The sequence below is a fragment of the Juglans regia genome, chromosome 12, assembly GCF_001411555.2.
Source record: "Juglans regia cultivar Chandler chromosome 12, Walnut 2.0, whole genome shotgun sequence".
NCBI classification, from domain to species: Eukaryota; Viridiplantae; Streptophyta; class Magnoliopsida; order Fagales; family Juglandaceae; genus Juglans; species Juglans regia.
This window is the reverse complement of record NC_049912.1, coordinates 2,861,894-2,878,647: the sequence shown is the minus strand read 5'-3', so window position 1 is coordinate 2,878,647 and position 16,754 is coordinate 2,861,894. Positions and strand designations below refer to the sequence as shown.

General features: G+C 35.9%; 3 protein-coding genes across 5 annotated transcripts; 2 read left to right on the top strand and 1 right to left on the bottom strand.

The window, feature by feature from the left end:
- Positions 1-843: 843 nt before the first annotated feature.
- Positions 844-6,187, bottom strand: LOC108997538 (replication factor C subunit 5-like). Its single transcript, XM_018973852.2, has 11 exons — positions 5,167-6,187; positions 4,713-4,823; positions 4,576-4,608; positions 3,717-3,894; positions 3,435-3,616; positions 3,010-3,146; positions 2,828-2,923; positions 2,035-2,104; positions 1,877-1,951; positions 1,367-1,412; positions 844-1,101 (listed from the first exon to the last, which is right to left on the bottom strand). Exons 1-11 carry the CDS (start codon positions 6,172-6,174, stop codon positions 1,040-1,042), a joined length of 1,998 nt encoding a protein of 665 aa, XP_018829397.2. The 5' UTR covers positions 6,175-6,187; the 3' UTR covers positions 844-1,039.
- Positions 6,188-8,818: 2,631 nt separating this feature from the next.
- On the top strand, positions 8,819-13,005 carry LOC108997581 (transmembrane protein 53). 2 transcript variants are annotated; one of them, XM_018973933.2, is made up of 4 exons: positions 8,819-9,729; positions 9,871-9,973; positions 12,031-12,239; positions 12,568-13,005. In XM_018973933.2, the coding sequence occupies exons 1-4, from the start codon at positions 9,158-9,160 to the stop codon at positions 12,833-12,835; spliced, it is 1,152 nt and encodes a 383-aa protein (XP_018829478.1). In that variant the 5' UTR covers positions 8,819-9,157; the 3' UTR covers positions 12,836-13,005. The 2 variants fall into 2 exon arrangements, with proteins under 2 accessions (XP_018829478.1, XP_018829477.1); XM_018973932.2 differs by having other exon boundaries at positions 8,830-9,771.
- A 1,172-nt stretch (positions 13,006-14,177) lies between these two features.
- On the top strand, positions 14,178-16,297 carry LOC108997509 (syntaxin-112). Of its 2 annotated transcripts, XM_018973826.2 has the most exons (3): positions 14,178-14,460; positions 14,900-14,972; positions 15,079-16,297. In XM_018973826.2, exon 3 carries the CDS (start codon positions 15,104-15,106, stop codon positions 15,998-16,000), a length of 897 nt encoding a protein of 298 aa, XP_018829371.1. In that variant the 5' UTR covers positions 14,178-14,460; positions 14,900-14,972; positions 15,079-15,103; the 3' UTR covers positions 16,001-16,297. The 2 variants fall into 2 exon arrangements, with proteins under 2 accessions (XP_018829371.1, XP_018829372.1); XM_018973827.2 differs by lacking the exon at positions 14,178-14,460 and having other exon boundaries at positions 14,745-14,972.
- The last annotated feature ends 457 nt before the right edge of the window (positions 16,298-16,754 follow it).

Sequence of the window (16,754 nt, the reverse complement as noted above, 5' to 3'; positions counted from 1 at the left end):
TAAAAAAATAAAATAAAATGAAGTGCTGTTGTAATTTGATGGGACAGCTGATTATGCACCTATGTGTGTGTGTGGTTCTGTTCTTATTCCTTGCAGTGGAGTTCATTCCTTGTTGTAGTGGGTATAATTGAAGAGGGAGAATAAATGCTCTAGTGTATTAGAATAATTATGGTCACCACGAGCCATAATTAATAGAACTTTTAAATTCCTTTTAGCTTTATTATATTTGTGAAAGATATTGGCTGTGAAAGTGTCAACAGACAATGAGTTTTAGGAAATAAAAATAATAAATTCTACTAATTTAAATAGAAATTCGTAATTTAAATTCTTCGATGTAAATAATTAGTTGGTGGGTGATAAGGTTTTACGGTTTGGTTGAGATGTAACCCATACGTGAGGTTTATATATATACATTCCATAAAAAAAAAATACAAGTAATTTTATTTCATAATGAAGAGCGAAGCTATTTATTAATTTATATACATTTATATAAATGGATATTGACGGGGGAGCTTTTTTGGACCTCCGTTATTTATTTTTTGAGCAATTCTACTCATCAGTAACTATTTACTTTCACACTCCATATCTACAGCTTTTTTATAGGGAATCCGGTATAGGGATATTTCTCGTACAGTTGTGAGAGTATTTTTCATAGAATGTGGGGTAGTGATAGTGGCTGATTAGAAGATTTTTTTTTTCTTTTTTTTTTATATATATATACAAGAAATTTGAGGATGAACATGGATGGCTTTAGAGGTCCATTTTTGGATGATTCTTTTATTAAAAGTAAAAGCTGGTGGAAACTCAAATAAATATAAAAGCCATTCATTACTCCACCGGCAAACCTTAATAAGGGATTTGAGGTTTTGGAGAGCAGCAGTTTTGTGTGCTATATCTCAACCATTGCCAACCAAACCCCACATAGAAAGCCCTACAAGCCGTGTAATTATTCAATTTTTTTTTTTGCTTTTTGCAGTATCACGTAGCAGCTGCAGCTGTATGACTATGATACCTACAATACAAACCAGTCTGGTGTTAACTATATGTACTGACGATTACTGGAACTCTTCCTGTATATACTGATGAACTTGGCCACAAATTCTGCAGAAAAAAAAAAAAATTGCACAAATTGAAATGAGAAATAATGTTATTTCATCCTCCTGTACTTAAGTGCAGATAAATGTAGTATATTTTGAGTGATTTTTCATTCACACGGTTTGTTTATTAAATCACTTAAAATATGTCATATCAGACAGTGTAATGAATATGAAAAAGATTAAGATGAAAGAGTAAATAGTATTGTTCCTGTGATTGATATGCATGCATCATTATAAATAATGACATGAAACAGTGCCTTTTATATTACCTTCTAATTTCAGTATAGCACTTGTTCCTGCTGGGAGTTTCTTATTCTGTCAACAACAAACTTGAGAGAGTTAGAATCACCTTCTCAACAACACAAATGTAACAGAGCAAGCATATGACTATATAGCAACTAAGATGCCAGTGAAAACCGACAAGAGTCTCATTCTAAGTCGGGAAATGCTGCCAGCATGTGGTCTGATTGATATAATCCTCAGCCTCCAAAATGGAGGTCTGAAATTCGAAACCCCATTTCCAATTCAAAAAAAGAAAGAAAGAAAGGGAAATGCTATTTTTCATCATTAATCTTGTCATCCCAGTTATATCAATCAACGTGTCGTCATATTTCAAGTAAATTATCATTTAAATAGTTGACTTAAAAAATCACTTAAAATGTGTCACATGAACGTGTGTAATAAAGATAGTAGCATTAAGGATGAATAGTAGCATCGCCATTCTAAGCTATTATCACCTTTTTAAACAAGACAAAGTAAGAAAAAGAAATAGCACTCACATAATAAGCATGCCAATAATAAAGTTGCCTCTTTGAACTAGTCTCTACTCGCTTAAGGAACTGTTCCACGAGCTTCTGCATGTTGGAAACGTTAAATCTTAGTCAGTATCTTAATTGATACATATTTATCTAGACTCTAGGCATCTTGAATGTATCACCTGGAGGATGAGTTTTGGGTGTACAAAATCCAAAAGAAGCTTTTGAAACTTTTCCCGTATATAAGATAATCTGAAAAAACCAAAACAGAAATGAGGAATGCCATTAAAACTATGCTAGTTGCAGTAGGATTTATAACAAAGCTTCATTTCGATCTACGCCTATGATTCAATTGTTGGAGTAAATTCTTCCTGCTTATACCCAGATGACAGATTTAAGCAGCCTCCGGAGGATTCTCTCTCATTTCAAGGGCTAGAGACAGAGGGTACGTGGCTTGCAGGATATTGAGTAAACTGCATCAAACTTGTCTCAAAGTCTCAAACAGGAACTGTGTCATTTACTGTTTCAACTTTCAAGACTAGTCATCAGGTATAAATGCTGTAGTTCAAAGAAATATAGATACAATCTGTAAATCTCGTGACATTAAGGCTGCGTTGGTTGCAAGATTCAATTGAGTTCAGTTTAATTTTAAGCTGAGTCTAATATCTAAATATCCAACTCTTAAATTACTAAATTCATCTCAATTCAAAAGCTCTTTACAAGTAGAACCTATAACTTTTTTTAACTTTTCATAAAAAGTATTAAACTTATCTTAACATCCAAATACATTTTAAACTCAGTTTAAATGGGCTTCATATAATTCCCTCCATTACTCAACTCATTACTATTCATAAAGAATAGCTCTGCTCAGCTCAACATCTAAATGCAGCCTAAATGCTGTTCATATGAAGTCTACATGTTGTGTGATCTGTATCTCTCGTTAAAGAATAAAGAAAAAAAAAAAAAAAAACTCACCTCGTAGGCGATGGATCAGCTAGGATATCTGCAGCAAGTTCGTCTAGGACTTCTTCCCATCCAATTGGAACTGGTTGGTCATCATCGAAAGGGTAACTGCACAGGCATTGCAACCTAATTGTAAATATAGTTACATTGTTGGAAATTAATTTTTTTTTTTAATTCTCTCTTCAAGAACTAACTTGTGTGCTTTGCATGCTTCCAAAGCCATGATTGCTTTTCTCAGGTTCTGCTTTGATTTAGTAGCAATCTTAGTGGCAAAGGTCGTAGGTAGATCAAAGTCCTCCTTTCTTGCTATCTGCATTAGAACCTCCATGATCTGGGAAGTTGGAGGTTTGAATGGAGTTTAGGAGAGAAGTCAGAAGATCGGAAGAATAAAACATTCTAATATTTTATAGGGACAAACACACTTTGACGCTCAAACTAGTAAGGATTTTGCCCTTTGCACTCAAAATTATCAAAATTGATATTTCTGTGCAAAGTGTGTAGTTTGGACTTTGGAGTGTTGAAGTGTAAAACCTTGGTAGTTTGAGGGTGCAAAGTGTAATTTTCCTTGTCCTATAACTATCAATATACAGTGGACATAAGAAATCAATCTGAAACTTACTTCATGAGTAACAAGGGCATCAACCTTCATAACTTTGCAGCGGGTTTTCACAGATTCAAGGATGTCTGCATCATCTTCACAGCAGAGAATGAGTTTGCAAGACTCTGTGTAACAGTCCATGATCCACTTCATCAGATGCTGAGTGCTCTGCTCTGCTTTGTCAACCTCATATAGGACTATCACTGAAAACAACAAGAAACCATGTGAAAAAAAAAAAATCTAAGAGTGTGTTAGTTAGTTAAACCATCAAGAGAAATTGTGCAGACACTTAGAAATATTGACCTTTATATTCTGGCCTGAAATTGACATTGCTGACTTCAGGGGGGACTGCATATTGACTGCTTATTTCCTTGACTAACCCTATTAATGCATATTTAGCATTTGCTTCCAAGTTTACATTGAGCTCCACATGGTGAGTGCTGAATGTTAATGGAACGACTACTTGCATTGGCCTTCTTTCCTGTCAGTATAGAACATGAACTCCAAACACTTGTTTGAGAGGTAAACCTTTATAACTACTAACTCATTATCAATATCAACTTATTTGTAGCTGCCTGAACTTTAAATCAACCTTTATTCCAGGGCAAGATCAATGCATATTTTTTTTTTTTTTTGTCATAATAACTTTTTAACACTAATATAAAAAATGTTGTCTTTGTGAAAAATGCTAAAAACTTGATACAAAGTTTACAAAAAAATCTTACAAACTCCATATCATTACTCTTATCTTAGTACTATATGAAGACTCAAAACATAACAGAAGAATTCAAGTACTTTGAAAGATGAAAAATTTTCGTTACATGTAACTCCATCGATGTATATTTCGTAGTTTTAAATCTCCCAAATTTCATGAAAAATCTAAGATCTGACGAGTTTCTGGCTTTTGAAAACAAGAGTCATGCAAATATGTTGTGACAATAGCTAGTTGGATTCAGCACATCTCGGTCAAGTATTTTTAGAGCTAGTGGGTTTGAATTTTATCGGGCGACCATATAAGGTCACAGAAGATTCCAAATATCCCTTTAGTTTAAAAACATAATTAAGTTCAAGTGCTACTCCCAGATTATATAGCCTTAGTGATATTTCTAAATTTCTCACTAAAAGGACAAGATATTTCAATATCTATTAGAGTAGAGCATACCTGAATCTGGAAACATCTGAGATCATGCGATATCTGCATATGATTTAGATAATGCAAGCTTAGGCATCCATAAATAATGTATAAGAACAAAAAAAACTTAGAAAAAGTTTTCTTGAATTTCATGACTAGGAACATACATTCCAACAATCATCACCATATATTTCACGTAGAAGAGCCATTGTTAGTGCTCTCTTCCCTGAACCAGTTGGTCCCTTGAGCAAAATGTGGGGACAGACGTCATGGGACACCTAGGAATTCAAAATAGTATGAGTTGTGCATGTAAATGGACAATGACATAAGATACCGACAAAGATGAATAAGATTGTAATCATAGCAGCTTGCCAGTGAAACCGGATGGAATTTGTGGAAGAGTCCTATGTGCAAACTAGCGTGGAAGACACGCACTCCATACCGTTGACATGACAGGATTGAATTTGTAACTTCTCTTACAATTCAATTTTGTCTTGTAAACAGTGTGGAGGGAGTGTGCTCTACAATGGCCTACAAATATACTTTTTCTTTCTACCCATAACCATTGAGATGAGACAGATATTACAGTAGTAAAGAGTTTTCCATTATGCAATTACTTACAATTTGCTTAAGAAGTTGAGCCTCTTGTTTGTGGCAAGTGAATCCATTCAATGAACCAGGCTGATGTTTATCCGCCCAAAACTGTCTGAGGTTTTCAACCACAAATGCCTTGTCAATAAACATAGTTTCATCAAATGGTCGATGTTCAGGTGATTTTGATGTTCTGCAAGGGCCCTTTCTCATGCAAGCCAACCATGGACTTGATTGACTCTTCCTCCTATTGGCTGTGAATTTTCTCATGCTCTCAGTGGTTCTTCCACTAGTATCACTCATCTTACTACTCTTGTTGCTAAGTTTACCGCTATTTTTCCCACTCATAGCAGAGCTAGAGGAAATAGTTGTTTGCGAAAAACCAGTTCGGGATGGAGTATTCCCGGGGTTAAGATCAAAAGTATCATTTACTTTAAATCGTTGGTGAGCAGCAGCATCTCCTGAGGAAATCATTCTAGGCTTCGGGGCGAAATGCCTCTCAGAACCATTATTTTTGGGCAGAACATTCTTCTGCAGCGCCAGTGCTGTGTGATCCCTGGAAAAGAAGATATCACCTGGTGAAATGGATTCAATGCTCTCAAGTACAGGTGCATTATCTTGAAGACCAACAGAAAGCTTTGCCTTGGCAATCATTTCATTGAGTTCACCTACTGAAGGTGTTTTTACATGATTCACAGCTTCCTTATGTTTACGAACCATGTTTGGCAATGGCGAGGGGGCACTCTCTTCTCTCTGCAGCATATTACCATAATCGTTTTTCCTCAGTCTTGGAGCAGTCGCTGATCTACGCCTGTAGTTTGTTTTCTCACCTACCACTCTATCAACTTCAAGAAGCTGTACTGGATGAGCTCCATTTCCGTCTCTACTCAGAGTTCTGTGATTTTGCTTTCTAGTCGACCCTGCAAAATCATTCCTATCCAGTTTGCGTTCATCTAACCTTGGTTTATAGGGAGAAACATGGCTGTCGCGCTCTGGTCTTGACATGGGACTAATATTTCTTTTATATTGAAAACCCATAGGGGGTGAAAGAGCAGCACCAGCACCATCGTCTATCCGTACTGGCTTGTACGGTGACTTGCTGCTGCTGCGTCTCCTTCGAGCAGGGCTGGCCACTGAAGTAGTAACCTTTGTAGGAGGAGATGAGACTTCATGTTCAAATCTCGATGAATGATGCCTCCTGCTGAATCTCAGTGGGCTGGTGTTTCTTGGCATCACGATTTTGGGCCCTTGGTCAGAGTCCAAATCTCCATTATTATGACTGGTTTCACGCCATGGACTTTCAAGCCAGTCTGTCTCCGTATCAGAAGGTTCGTACCCACTCCGCCTCTGCTTCGACGCAGCTGAAGAACTTGGCTGGGCAGCCCTGCGATACCACTGCGAATCCTCCATTCCCAGAACACCAAAACTCAGTCGGCTATCTCGAGTTTGGAATCAAACAATGTGTTAAGCGTTTGATTCACAAGGACACCAAGAAGTCTGTGCGATGGTGAAGCAAATAATCGTAAGAGATAAAAGAGAAGATCGAGGAAAAGCCGGAAGAGGGTATCCAAAGAGATTGGAATTGAAAGCACCCATTTCGGATCAGATGCTTAAATTTAAGAATACGATGGTTACAAAGATGAGACATCGGTGATGACAATGAAGATGATTGGTTTTAAGCGGGTAACGCTCGTCTCCAGGGTATTTACAACTGCAAAAACATGTTGTCTTGTCTTTCCTGAAATTTCCATGCTCGCCATCGAGGATGCTTTGTCATATACTTTGTCTCTTAGGCTATAGGACAGAAATTTTGTTAAATATATGGAATAATAAGAGGGTGCTATGGCGGCTGTATCGTTATACTCTTTTCTTTTATTAAACAGTTTGCATTATGTCGGATGGAAGTTCACAAAAACGCCATCAAAGGTAACGGTTTTCTTGCTTCGGTTTGTGTCTTTTTGGAACCATATTATGCAATGAGTTCTGTACAAAAATCTTAAATGTTTTTGTCCAAAAATTTAAGGTTAAAAGAAAAATATAATTACGTACATGAGCTATGAACTACATCTTCTTTCTCATTTGTCTTAACATCTATATATAATTGAATTGAATGTTATGGATTAGTTACTATTCACTCTTACACCTCACATTTATAATTTTTTCATAAGATGTGAGGTGTGGGGTATTAAATAGTGACTGATGAGAAGAATTTTTTAACTCATAATAATTTTAGAATAAAGAACGTATCGTATAGTAATACTACGTATAAGTCTTATACAGACAAATTTCATATAAATCATTTGTAAAAACATGGATTCTAGTAATAAAGAATAATTTTTTTTATACTCTTTTAAGGCGTGATTTATTTTTTTACAAAAACTTACATAAAACTTATCTATTTGAAATTTATACAAATCATTACACTTACTTCGTTAGGGCATAAGATTGTTAGATATTAAATTAGTTAAATTTTGTTTTTTTTTTTTAAATTTGTCAAATGACATTTAAAATCTCATACTAACATAATATAGACTGACCTTTGCAGTAGACAATGTTTAAATATCGATGCAATAAATTTTCTCGACTTTTCCTCTGATATGATAGCCCAATAATTTATCGCGTATGGCTCAAACCAACCCTAAACAAGTAGTTGAGTCTAAAATTCCATAAAAAGAAACACTTCTATTTTATTTGGAATCTCTCGAATATCACACAAAAATTATCAAATGAATTAATATGAATTTTTTTATGCATCCGTCTGACTGAACCAAAGCACCTAATTTGAAACAGCTAATCTCGTTTAGATTGAGAGATGAAATAATATAAGTTAAAATGATTTATAAATAATAATAATATTTATGAGTTAAAATTTATAAATAATAATAAAATGAACTCAACTCACCTTTCAATTCCAGCCACTCTAAATCATAAAAATAAACGGTCGAAAATCTTAATCAATCTGTAATGATGAGTTTCTTAAAATCGGAGCTATTTTTCGGTGAAGAATAACGAATATACATAATTTAAAATCATAGCTAGAAAACTGGAACCTCAATAGCCATCCTACTGAATGGATACGTAAAGTACAAAATTAATCAAATTTATTATAAACGACTTTCAATCCATAATTACAAAATAGATTAATATTAGAAAATTTGGAACGTCATGCAAATCAAATAAAAATCTATATTAATGCTTTAACCCAACGTTGCAATTTAAAAAAAGAATCGTTACAACAGTTAAAACTTTCTCAAAAAGAATAAAAAAAAAACCTAATTAGTTAAACCTTTCTAACAATTTTTAGAAGTAATGTATAATTTTTTAAAAAATAAAAATATTCTAATCACAAAGAAATTACATAAAAATAATCATATAGATTAATATGATTTGATGTGATTCGTCAGATTATAAAATTATTTTTTTATAAAATAAATTTAACAGATCAGATGAAATTACGTTAATTTATAAAATTATTTTTATGTAATTTTTTAGGAATATAAAAAAAAAATATTATTATTATTATTTTGTGTTATAAAAAATATTTTACGAAACTGAATAAATATGGATTTTTTTTTTATTATTATCAAAGTAATCAGAATCGCAAGTTTATCTCTTTAACAATTCTATCCATTCGTTTATCAGTATTGAATGAATTAAAATGATGTGTTTTTATTTTTATTGATCAAAACATAAGATTGTTGGATGGTTGTAGAAAGTTTAATGATCAGTATGTAGCCATGAAAACCAGACTTTTTAGTGCTACCAAATTGTGGGGGGACCGGAACTGAGGTGGGTTTGAATAGCGGGGAATTCTCCAAAATCACTGAGAATGGCGTGCCGTGTGCCCTCAGTCTGGCGCTAACGGTGTCCCTTTTCCGTACGAAAATGATGGTTATATGCTTGTACCATTGCTCCTGCATTCAAGTTCCATATCACAACCCCATAGCACCGAATTAGGTCGCGGCTGTTCAGCCTGTTTGGTTTCTACTTATATCTACTACGAATTTTCAAGGTTCCGGCGATGGAAGCTCCGATGAAGTTATTCTGCGGTCATTCCATTCTCAGTCGCCAAGTCTTCGCCAGAACCGGACACCGACTACCCTCGCTCGTAGTCTCTTCCGTCACTCGTCGAGAGATAAGACCCCGGTTCTCTCTTTCACCCGCTCACTCTTCATTTTCGGCCCTCCCTGCCAATCCGAATCCCTTCTCGTTTCTTTCCTTCTCCCAGCCCTTTACCTCACCAATTCCGACAGATATTTTTAGCCAATTCCTATCCCGTTCAAATGGCGGAATTTCCATCTGGAGTCTTTCTCCGGGGAATTCTATTGTGAATGGGAGTAATGCGGGGGTTTTGGGTGATAAAGAGCGCGTCGTGACGGTGGTGTTGTTGGGTTGGCTCGGGGCCAAGACCAAGCACCTGAAGAGATACGTTGAGTGGTACAACTCCAGGGGCCTTCACGCGGTGACTTTTGTGGTTGAAGTGAGAGAGCTGCTGTGCTTTGATTTGGGCCAAAGGCTCGAGCAGCGTATGTCGGCGTTAGCAGACGAGCTCGTTTCGTGGGTATCGGAGAGGGAGGAGGACGGTAGAGAACGGTACTTGGTTTTTCACACTTTTAGCAACACGGGTTGGCTTAGGTTGATTAGCCAAACTCTCATGGTTTTTTGCTTTACACATTTGGATATACTTGTTTGTGGGCTGTTTTGGCGATTTTTATAATTGTTTTCATGTTGCAGCTATGGCGCCATTCTTAATGCTTTCCAGGGTAGAAAGGACCTGATGGATAAGATCAAAGGCTGCATTGTTGATTCGGGAGGAGGAGACCAGTTTAATCCTCAGGTTTTTATGTCGTCCCGGTTGAAATTCTGTTAATGGTTTTCCAAGTCTTTCGCAAAGTAAAAATATGTTTGCCAACTCTGTGGGTGAATTAGTATCTTTTCATTGATAGCCCATGGATCTTTAGATGTTTCATAGCATTGGTTATGTACATCTGAGATGAAAACTGTCTATGTGTATGCGGTTGTGGTTTTTGTTTTTGGTTAATTATCTAATGACAAAATATAGATGATGTTAAAGGACTGAACATCAGTCGAGTAAAGTATCACCTTCAAATCTACAGGTTGATAAACCCAACTCACCTCATACCTTAGAGTATATAAACTATAACGTAGCTAAAATGAATTAATGGTCATTGAACAGGTCAGAGTGGCATACCAATTTTTTTAGCAAGTATAGGAAAATGAAAACATGTGCAAGGAAATCAGTAATGTTTTTAGCTGCTTTTAAGTTCTGGTTTATTTATTTATTTATTATTATTATAATTTTTATTGATTGTTAAGTTCTGTTGAGTTTTAGGCATCCTTTTCCTGTGGGTAACCCCTATGCCGTACCTAACCTCCTGGCATATAACTGTCTCCCCTGCCGCGCCCCACACCCACCCACCCACCCCCCCCGGCACCCGGGGCCAGTTTGGTAGGAGTCTGAATGTGTGAAAAGTGGACTGAGCACTTGGGCTGCTGTATCTGTCTTGTGAGGCTGTCCCAGCTAGTTCAGTGATACTTTGTTGCTAACAATCGCAACTAGAGTTACTACCGAACAAGTTCAATTATGGTTATAAGTGCTATCAATTATATGTTTTTTCTACCTGAGTTTTTAATGTCCATAACTGAGTTGTCAAAGCAGCTAAGTGGCAATGCATATGCTGGTTTTTCTTCCACCTTTCATTGATTCATATTGATTGAGCCATCATTGACATAGGAAAGAAATTTATTAATTCTAACAAAAAGCGAAAAAGAAGAAAAGACGAAAATCGGATCTTCAAGCAAACTGGTAATGTATCTAGTGGGCTTGGGACTTCTGTGCTTTGCCTTGAAAGTGTTCAATTTACATCTAACTCTTACTTGGTGGTATCCCTTGGCCACTTACTTTGTCTTTAACGCTCATCTGTAATTCTTATCTTCTTGGAATGCGATTCTCGTCTCTGAAGCATTTTCTTACCAGGTAAATCTCCCAAGTCCCATGAATCTAACTGAATGCAGTGAGCTGCAACACTTCAAAAGCAAGAACTGAAGTTTTGTTTTCTGGCACTTGGAAACTAAGATTTTTAAATAGCGATGAAGTGACCTAAGTAGATTCTACTGAATCATTATTGACCTTGCCTGATTTGTTTCAACATCGTAACCCTGCTGTGTGGTTTTACTAGAGTTGCATCTGTGGATAATTATTTAAGAAAATATCATCAATATCAGCTTTAACGCACAGCAACTGCATTTGTGAGCATGGGGTGGGATGATTATATTAAAAAGTGAAGTGTCCATCTCTGTTGTTACTAAATGTTTCAACCTAGATCAAGGGTCTAATATCATCAAATTGCCATTTTGGCTCACTGGCTTCAGGATTCTGATTTCTGACAAGTTTTGAATGGGGATAGAGTCTTACTTCTATTCCAGGACTTGGAGAATGATTTTTCATAATGGAAACCAAGAGTAGGGCCACCAATGAGTTCGTTTGTCTCTTATATCCATTACCTGTCCTTTCCTCTTAAACCTTTTACTTTCAGTTACTAGAAACCTCTGTTGTTTATCTTCTTCAACCACGTTTGCCAGCTCTGAGTGAAGATAAAATTTCAGTCCTTTGTTACATCATTTTGATTGTAGACTCTTTTTCTTTTTTTAATTAAAAGCGGACGGAACCCCATAGTCTTATCAATAAACCCTCACTCATGGTGGAAAATTACCATGGTAACACTTCTGAATACCTTGGCGGTGACATTGATTTGAGTCTCTTACCTTTCAAGTTCATCCTTATTAATTAGTTTTTTCTTTGAGGATGTTATCCACACTTCATTTTAATCAAGTATAAGGATATTAGATAATAACTTGTCTTAACCTTGGCAGGTGTGGGCAGCAGGATTTGCGACCGCAATACTGCAGAAACGCAGCTCTGCAGCATACCCTGTAGTTGACAGTGGAGAATTGAATGAATTCAACAGCAAAATGAACATGCCAAAGATGCAAGAAAATAAACCTCCACTAATTGAAACAGTACTTCTATCTGCGTTAGAGAAGTTTTTCTCGGTGGTTCTAAAACTGCCTGACGTGGAACTGTAAGTGTGTTGTTATCATGTTTTAACACTGCTACCATATTCTTTTACTAAATGCTCTGCAAATATCTTGCAGTTGTTGTAACTTTGCTGTCATATTGATTATCAAACAACTGCATATCCTCCTGTTCCTAGATGATAAGTAGCTGGCTGTTTTAGATAAAAGAAAAATTCTACTCAGCAGCCCCTACACCCTACACCACACACATGCTGTGGGAAAAAAAATAAAAAGATAAAAAATAAAGACCCACATCAGCAAGTGTGTGATGTAAGGTTGCTTAGTAGAATGGCCAGAATTTTGATTGCAATTAATGCTTGTTTTGTTTTGCAGGAGGTTAAAAAGGATTGTTTCCAACATCTCAAAAACCCAGTCTTATTTCCCTCAGCTTTACCTCTATAGTACAGCCGACAAAGTGGTTCCATTTCAGTCTGTAGAGTTCTTTATTGAGGAACAGAGAAGGATGGGGAGAAAAGTAAGGTCTTTCAACTTTGGATCTTCACCGCATGTTGACCATTATAGGACTTTCCCCAACATATATTCATCAGAGCTTCATGATTTCCTCCTGAACGAGTGTTTTGCTAAAGTTGAGCAGTTGTAAGTCCTGCGACTGCAGATTATCCCCCCATACAATTGTCATGTTACCTCTTCATACCCATACAAAAAAAAAAAAAAACACTTGTCATGCTACCTCTTCATGTATTGTTTGCAGCATTAGTTTTATTAAACGAGTTGAACTCACAAGGAATAGATAAAATTTGACAAGCAAAATATCGACTCAAGTTCGCCTTATTTATTGAACGAATCGAGTCTAAACAAAATCTTATGCTCATTTACTAAGCGAGTCTACTTGTACAAGCATTGTGCAGTTTCTATAGTTCATGTCAAAACATATAATTCCACTAAACTTGCATTATATATGACCAACATATTACATTTTGAAAGATGACATAGAGTACGAGATTGGATTATTTGGGTGAACCATGTTATAAGTTGACATAAATTAGTGCTGGATGTGGGCATTAGCTCAGATTTGTGGGAATTTGAGACTTGAAGAGAACATGCACTTCTCCAATCTATATGTCCAATAACACGTTAAGAGACCAATTTGCTCCCGTTTGGATAGTGAGATGAGATGAGATGGTTTTAGATAAAAGTTAAAAGTTGGATAAAATATTGTTATAATATTATTTTTGAATATTATTATTATTTTGAGATTTAAAAAAGTTGAATTGTTTATTGTATTTTGTGTAGAAATTTGATAAAGTTGTAATGATGAGATGAGATGAGTTGAGATAGTTTCTCAATCCAAACGGATTGATCTCGAGAAGTTAATTATCAAATAAGTCAATATTTAGAGTTTACTCTACATGAACTTCTAAAGATCTTTTCCGAATAAAATTTTATGGGATAAATACATTTTCTATTTCCAAACTATTAAGTGTTTACATTTTACACATCAAACTAGCAATATTTAGTATCAAAATTGACACATTAAACTCTCAAATTATTATAAAATGATACTTTGTATTCTCTAAAACTTCAGTCGTCAAGAATGTGTGGCGCGAGTTATTTTTCATCCATCTCAGTGGATGTATGTAAAGTGCCATCTTGTTTTTTCAGTTTGAAGGTCCAATACGTATGTTTTGATCATTTTTGTAGGTAAAGTGAAAAACTTATCGATAAATTACAATTGTTTTAATCATGAGATTTATTATACATCAATATACATCAATTACATTTATTCTCGCACTCTATACCTATAGTTTTTTTAATAGGGTGTGTGGGTGTTTTTTATAGAATATGAAAGTGTTTTTCATAAGATGTGGAGTGATAAATAGTAACTGATGAAAAGAATTTTTGTTTGATCATACATACACCATTTATATACTACTAAAATATGAAACGCTGTCGTGTCTAAGGTGTACAGAGCGTAACCGACTTATACTTGGACAGATGTCAACACTGCCTGCTCGCAAATCAACGGCTATTTCTATTCTCAACGGAATTTTGAATTTTAAACACCCACACCGAGACAGTTACATATAACTGCAAGGAAAACTGAATGATGGCAATTCCTCCCACTCTCTAAAGCCCCAATTGAAGAGTTTCTTCTTCTTCTATACCCCTAACTCCGTCGTGTTATATAAACCCGGCGGGAGAAGGAAGAACTTCGGAACTCAACAAGCTTTCTCAGAGCAAGATAAGGCCTTTGATTTCTCCAAGGTTTTACGGAAACCCACTTTTGAGTTTCTTTCTTTTCCTTCTTGGTTTTCGTAGGCTTTAGAAGTTTTAGGAATTCTTTGGATTCCGTAATGCCGTTGATTCCATCGGTAATATACGGGGTTTTTCATTCTACTTTTGTATAACCCTGTCTTGAACTCGTTGGATTTCCATGGTTTTTTTAGGTCACGACAATCGTTTTTCCTTCTTGGTTTCGTATTTGATGGTTTTTCTTTAGTAATTGAACTTTGAATTACCGAAGATTTGAGCAAGTCATTCATGGAGTAGTTTCTTTTTCATTCTTGCCAGAGCCGTTCGTGAAAGAACGGTTTCCCATTTTGTCCATATTGTCTGATATTTTCTAGTGGCCTTAATGTGTAGTTTTCTAGATGGTTTTCTTGTTTACGTCCCAAATTTCATGTTTTTTACCTGTTTGATTTAGTTCTCTTGGAGCAGCAATTCAAAGGGAAACAGTGGATCCTCAGAGGTCCCTCCAAAACTTCAATCTTTCAAGGGTAAAGTTCGTGCATTTCTCTTTCAAAATCCACTCCGTTTTTAAAAATTGTTTTTAACCTCTGAATGCATTTCATACTGTAATGGATTTTGTTGACATTTTGGCAGGTGGGTACTGCAAATTCTTTCAAAGATGAATGATCTTATGACACAATCGTTCTTAAGTTATGTGGAACTGAAGAAACAGGCCCAGAAGGACCTTGAAGCAGATCTTGATATTGAAGCAGGCCAACTCAACCACACTGAGGAACAGAACCTCTCTCAGTTCTTTCAAGAAGTTGGAGTAATTAAGGGTGAAATGGAAGAGATAACCAATCTCTTGTTTGATCTTCAACACTTGAATGAAGAGACAAAGTCAACCCACAGTGCTAAAGTTCTTCGAGGGCTAAGAGATCGAATTGACTCAGACATGGTTGCAGTTCTCCGAAAAGCCATGATTGTCAAGGCAAGGCTAGAAGCGCTTGATCGATCCAATGTGACCAATCGCAAGGTCTCAGAAGCATATAAAGAGGGAAGTCCTGTCGATAGGACAAGGATATCTGTAACAAATGGTTTGAGAGTCAAACTTAAGGAAATGATGAATGATTTCCAATCCTTGAGAGAAAATATTCTTTCAGATCATAAGGAAGATCTCAAGAGGAGGTACTATACTGCAACCGGCGAACTACCAAGCGAGGAGGTTATTGAAAAGATGGTTTCAGGGGCTGTGAAAGTTCAACTATTTGAAGGGAAAACCGAGACGAATTTGAGGAGTAAAGAGAGGCATGAGGCTGTCATGGATATTCAGAGGAGCTTGAACAAGCTTCATCAGGTCTTCCTTGACATGGCTGTTCTGGTTGAGACACAAGGTGAAAAGATTGATGATATCGAAGAGAACTTGGCCAATGTGGGTAGCTTTATCAATGGTGGAACAAACAGTCTTTACTATGCCAATCAAATGAAGAAGAAGAACAAGAAATGGGCTTGCTGGGTTTGTTCTGTGCTGCTGATTATTCTGTTGGTGTGCATCATTTCTATGCTAGCTTCTTGAAGGGAAAAGGTCAGAAAATCATTTGTAGACTGCAAAGCAGCTCATGGTTTCTGACGCCCAAGTGAGGGGGTTTTTCTGTTTAAATTAATCTCTAATTGAGCTGTTCTGAGCTCATAGAGGGGTTGTTTTCTTTTTGCTGCTTTAATGGATTTTGGCTTGTTAGATATCATTTTACCATTTTGGTAGAATGATTCCTGTCTGATATGCTGTTGTGTTCGCTTAACTGGTGGCAAGATTTAATGAGAAATAGATTTTCTAAATTGAATTGATTAAAGTGAAGTGTTCCTCTTGTTTTTATCAGATGTTTTCCTTGTCTACCATATTTGCTAAATTCAACATGATCGCTAAAAAAGGCTGAATCAACTGCTGTTATGGGGTTTTAAAGGGGAAAAAGGAAACAAGAAATTAAAATTAAGGGAATCAATCAGTTGAGTCTGATAATATCATCCGTTTGATTTAGTTTCTTTTTGACTGCTGGAAAATCTCAACGGGCAAGTTTGTCAATATAAAGAGAAATACTCTAGCCACAAAGTAATCCACAAAAGCAATCTCATAAACTGACGTAGTTTGATGTGATTTGTCAGATTATAAAGTTACTTTTATTATAAAATAGATCTAACGGATCAAATAAAAATAACTGATTGGATTAAAGATGTTTTTAGTAGATTCGCTTGTTTGGTCAGTGCCCTTCATATATGCCTGATAACCCTTGACATTGAGTAGCTTTCTAATGAGCTCCGGTTTAAGATTTTAG

Bases quoted from the DNA above. Each gene is read 5' to 3' on its own strand.
- LOC108997538 (XM_018973852.2), bottom strand. From the start codon at position 6,174: ATGGGTTTTCAATATAAAAGAAATATTAGTCCCATGTCAAGACCAGAG. The intron at 3,617-3,716 runs GTCAATATTTCT...TGTTGTTTTCAG, and splicing joins TTTCAGGCCAGAATATAAAG to TGATAGTCCTATATGAGGTT. The intron at 1,102-1,366 runs GTAATATAAAAG...TTTTTTCTGCAG, and splicing joins TGCTATACTGAAATTAGAAG to AATTTGTGGCCAAGTTCATC.
- LOC108997581 (XM_018973932.2), top strand. From the start codon at position 9,158: ATGGAAGCTCCGATGAAGTTATTCTGCGGTCATTCCATTCTCAGTCGC. The intron at 9,772-9,870 runs GTTGATTAGCCA...TTCATGTTGCAG, and splicing joins AGCAACACGGGTTGGCTTAG to CTATGGCGCCATTCTTAATG. The intron at 12,240-12,567 runs GTAAGTGTGTTG...TTTGTTTTGCAG, and splicing joins AAACTGCCTGACGTGGAACT to GAGGTTAAAAAGGATTGTTT.
- LOC108997509 (XM_018973826.2), top strand. From the start codon at position 15,104: ATGAATGATCTTATGACACAATCGTTCTTAAGTTATGTGGAACTGAAG.